At 64.1% G+C, this 4052-nt stretch overlaps 1 protein-coding gene across 1 annotated transcript in view; it reads left to right on the top strand.

The window, feature by feature from the left end:
- PHF1 (PHD finger protein 1) overlaps nt 1-4052 on the top strand; it is an 8210-nt gene that overhangs the window by 1305 nt on the left and 2853 nt on the right. The window contains exons 2-10 of the mRNA XM_029285855.1: nt 8-89; nt 243-338; nt 430-515; nt 746-894; nt 1089-1184; nt 1283-1351; nt 2089-2212; nt 2902-2969; nt 3910-4029. Coding sequence (XP_029141688.1) covers nt 8-89; nt 243-338; nt 430-515; nt 746-894; nt 1089-1184; nt 1283-1351; nt 2089-2212; nt 2902-2969; nt 3910-4029 — 890 coding nt within the window. The remainder of the gene's footprint in view (nt 1-7; nt 90-242; nt 339-429; nt 516-745; nt 895-1088; nt 1185-1282; nt 1352-2088; nt 2213-2901; nt 2970-3909; nt 4030-4052) is intronic.

Here is a 4052-nt window from a genome sequence, read left to right as displayed (position 1 = left end):
CCCGCAGGTGGACGCCCTCCGGCAGGTGTGCCTGGTGCAGTTCGAGGACGACTCGCAGTTCCTGGTCCTGTGGAAGGACATTAACCCGGGTTGGTGCTGCTTAAGAGAAGGGGCTGCCTCCGCTGGCCGGGGAGGGGGGGAGGGAAGGCTGCCCGCGCCCCTCCCCCTGCTGGGAGGCCGAGGGTCCGCGTGCCCCCCCCACTTCCCCTCCCCGGCGCCCGCTGACCCCTTTCCCTCCGCAGCCGCCGTCCCGGGGCAGGAGCCCGCCTGCTGCGTCTGCCGCTCGGAGGCCTCCGGGCCGGAGAACCGCCTGGTCAGGTGCGAGAAATGCAGCCACGGTGAGTCCCCCCCCGGGGGGAGGGAGGGAGGAAGGGGGGGGTCTGCGCCTCCTTCAGGCCCCCCTTTAACCACGGTGATGCCCCCCTGCAGCCTACCACCAGGAATGCCACCTGCCCCGCGTGCTCAGCGAGGCCGCCTGGACCTGCCGGCAGTGCGTCTTCGCCGTGGCCACCAAGGTGAGGTGGGGGGTCCAGCCGGGTCCTCTCGGCCCCCCCAAAGCAACGGCTCCTCTTGGCCCTGCCGGCCAGCCTCGGGGGGGGGGGTTCTCCCTCCTCCCTGGCACAGAGGGGAGGCCTGGCCTGCCACCCCACGTACTCCTGCTCTCTCTCGGGGGTCCCGCTTCTTCTCCCTCCCTTCCCCCCGCCTGCCCCCCAGATCTGCCCTGCTCTCCTCTCTCGCCCTGCAGCGCGGGGGGGCCCTGAAGAAGGGGCCCTACGCCAAGGCCATGCTGGGCATGAAGTTGGTGCTGCCCTACCAGCTGAAGTCGCTCGAGTGGGACGCCGAGCACCTCACCAACCGGCAGCAGTGCTACTGCTACTGCGGGGGCCCCGGCGAGTGAGTGCGTGCCCGGCTTGGGGGGGCAGCGGGGGCAGGACAACTGCTCTACCTGGAAGGGGGAGGGGGGGGCCTGGGCGACCCAGTAAGGCCCAGCGGAAGGGGGATGGGGGAGCGTCCTGGGCTGGGGGCTGGGGGGCAGGTGAGCCCCCCCGCATGCCATAGTCTGACCCCCCCTTCTTTCTTCGGCCCAGGTGGAACCTGAAAATGCTGCAGTGCAGCCCCTGTGGGCAGTGGTTCCACGAGGCCTGCACCCAGTGTCTGAGCAAGCCCCTCCTCTACGGGGACAGGTGAGACCCCCCCGACCCGAGAGGCTCCAGGGGGGGGATGGGGCGCAGTGGGAGGGGGGGCAACCACAGGCACCGCTGACCTCTTGAACCCCGGGCAGGTTCTACGTCTTTGAATGCTGCGTCTGCACCGGAGGGCCCGAGAGCGTTCAGCGCCTGCCCTTGCGTTGGTGAGTCTGGGGGGGGGAGGTTAAGGTGAGGGCAGGGGAGCCCCTGGCCCCACTGCAGCGTGTGGGGCTCCCACTTGGCCGGGGGAGGCATTGAAACCCCCCAGCAAAAGAGGAGGGGTCCCCAAAAGTCCCTCAAGAGGGTTTTAAGGTCTGTTCTGCTTCGGTCCAAGGTGAGGCCTGGGTCGGGGGGGGGTGTTCCTTGGCTTGTCTGGGGGCGGTTTTGGGGGGCTCTGGGGTTTGTGCTCATGTAGACGCTCCCCAGATGCTGCCTCTCTGGCTGAGCTTTTTGGTGGCCTCGTTTGCGATCAAAGGTTGTCTGTGCCGGGCCCGGTTTTTCGGGCTCCGGGGCCACAGGCTGATGGCAGCTGTTCTGCCCGGCCAGCAGAGGGCGCCATGTTCACAATGGCCGGTGGCTGCTAGTTCCGGCTTTGGGGCCTGGCGGAGGCAGCCAGTTTGGGGGTGCCCCACCTGGACATCGGTCTCTGGCCTTGGGAGATAAATTGAGCCACGTGGTGCCGGACAGGCTGAGGCCGGGCCCTGACCCCAGTGGGGCTCTTGGCCTGCAGAGGAGTTTTAAGTCTGGGGGGGGTATGGCTTCCTCTGGGGGGGGGTCGCAGAGGGCAAAGGCCGGCCCCGCCAGCCCTTCAGCCCCTTGCTGGGGGTGCTGGTGCCGCTGTGGGCTTGGCCCGGCCCCCGGCCCGGCGGGCGTCTCTCAGGCCGCTGTTTGCGCCTTGCAGGGTGGACGTGGCCCACCTGATCCTCTACCACCTCAGCATCTGCTGCAAGAAGAAATATTTTGATTTTGAGCGAGAGATCCTGCCGTTCGCCAGCGAGAACTGGGACAGCCTTCTATTGGGAGAGGTCAGAGCAAGGCCTGGCCCGTGGGGGGGGGCACAAAGGAGGGAATCCCTCCGCTTCCTGTTTGCGTCGTGCTGGGGTGGACACGCAGCAGATCACTTCCTGGCTCCTGACCCTTCTGAAGAAACGGGGGCAGCGACTTCCTGCGTGCTCGTGGGCGTTATACGAGGAGCTAAATGGGGGGGAGTTGCTGAGAAGCTTATGGGTGCTGCTAGCTACCCCTGCCCCAAATTACGTCCCTGGCGTGGGCCCTTTTTCCCTGTGGGAGAAAATAGAGCGGTGCCAGAGGCAACTGACAGCATGCTGGGCGGTGGGCATTCGTGGTATAAGCACGGCCGCTTGCAGAAGCCTCCCCTTTGGTCCCCAGTGACCTTTGACCCCAGTGGCCACTCCTTTGGAAGCACAGATTCCATACGTGCCGTATATCCACCCTGGGGACCTCAACCAGGTCAGGGATGAGCGTTGCCTTCACGGCTGAGGTTGACCGGGGTCTTCCCGTTGGTCCCACAAGGCGTCCACCCTGGGGGGGGGAAGGGCAGCTTTGGGGGGCATCATCTTACAGGGTCTCTTGGCTAAACCCAACCCTTTGGCCTCGCAACGGCTCCGTTTTTTGGGGGAAAGGCTGTGTTTCGCGTCGGCGGTTTAGCAGGGCTGTGGCTTATTGTCTTTGTCCTCCTTGGCCCCTGCTGCAGCTCTCCGAGACGCCCAAAGGGGAACGCTACAATCAGCTGCTGAGTGCCCTGACCGGCCACAAGGACAGGTAGGCCTCGCTCGGGGCTGCCGGGCACGAACATCCGGAATTTAGCCGTCCTACTTTGTTGCTCCGTGCCTGTTTCGCAGGAATCTTCCCAGAGCAGCAGAATCTCCCGGGAGAGAGAGAGAGAGAGAGAGAGAGGCCTTCCGTGCAACCCGGATCTTGTGTCTGTGTAGACCAGGGGTAGTCAACCTTGGCCCTTTTATGACTCGTGGACTTCAACTCCCAGAATTCCTGAGCCAGCTAAGCTGGCTCAGGAATTCTGGGAGTTGAAGTCCACGAGTCATAAAAGGGCCAAGGTTGACTACCCCTGGTGTAGACTCCAGGCTAATTCCCTGTTTGATCCCGTCCTCCTCCCGACTGGGACGGTTGCTCCCCAACAGGGTTGACCCTCCCAGCTCAGACGAAGCCGCCCCCTCCCCGTTCCCACAGCATCCTGAGGGAGCTACTCTTTTGGGGGGCGGGAATGTTCAGCCCGTTTGTTTTCACTGAGGTTTTGTTCTACAATTTGAGCCCCCAAAACGGGCAGCCCGTTTAATTGCTTTGTGCGAATTACTCCACTTCTGCACCTGGTCCTGTTTGATCTGGTATAAATTTGGGGGGGGGGGTTAAGAAAAACGATTTAGGGGAGTTTGGGGGCCCTGTGGGCGAGGTTCAGTAACCAAGCGGGGTGAATTGCAGAGAATAAGGTTGTTTTTGGTGAAGGGGGGCCCGGAGGGTGGTGGGTGAGGGAGAGTGAGTGGTGGGCTTCCAACCCCTCAGGTACAAAGCTGCCCCCCCCCGTTCAGGCTCAGAGAGCGCCTGGATCTAGTTCTCATTCACTGCGCTGTGACCCGTCAATCACTGACAGAATGGGGGCGTGGGGTGTGTGTGTCTCACCCACAGCATTTGGGGCTGCAGCCCCGATGGTGGCCTAACCCCAACCCTTCCCTCCCCTGCCCCACAGGTTCATCTCCGGGAAGGAAATCAAGAAGCGCAAGGGGCTCTTTGGGTTGCACCTGCGAGTCCCGCCCCCTGCCCCCCAAGCCCCAGAGACCCCCGGGCCCTTCCTCCTCGCCGAGAGCAGGTGAGCAGGAGCCCTCCCCTTCT

This window comes from Protobothrops mucrosquamatus, unplaced genomic scaffold (assembly GCF_001527695.2).
Source record: "Protobothrops mucrosquamatus isolate PMUCROS unplaced genomic scaffold, P.Mucros_1.0 scaffold2354, whole genome shotgun sequence".
NCBI lineage: Eukaryota > Metazoa > Chordata > Lepidosauria > Squamata > Viperidae > Protobothrops > Protobothrops mucrosquamatus.
Note: the sequence above shows the minus strand (reverse complement) of the source record. Positions and strands in the feature narration are given on the sequence as shown.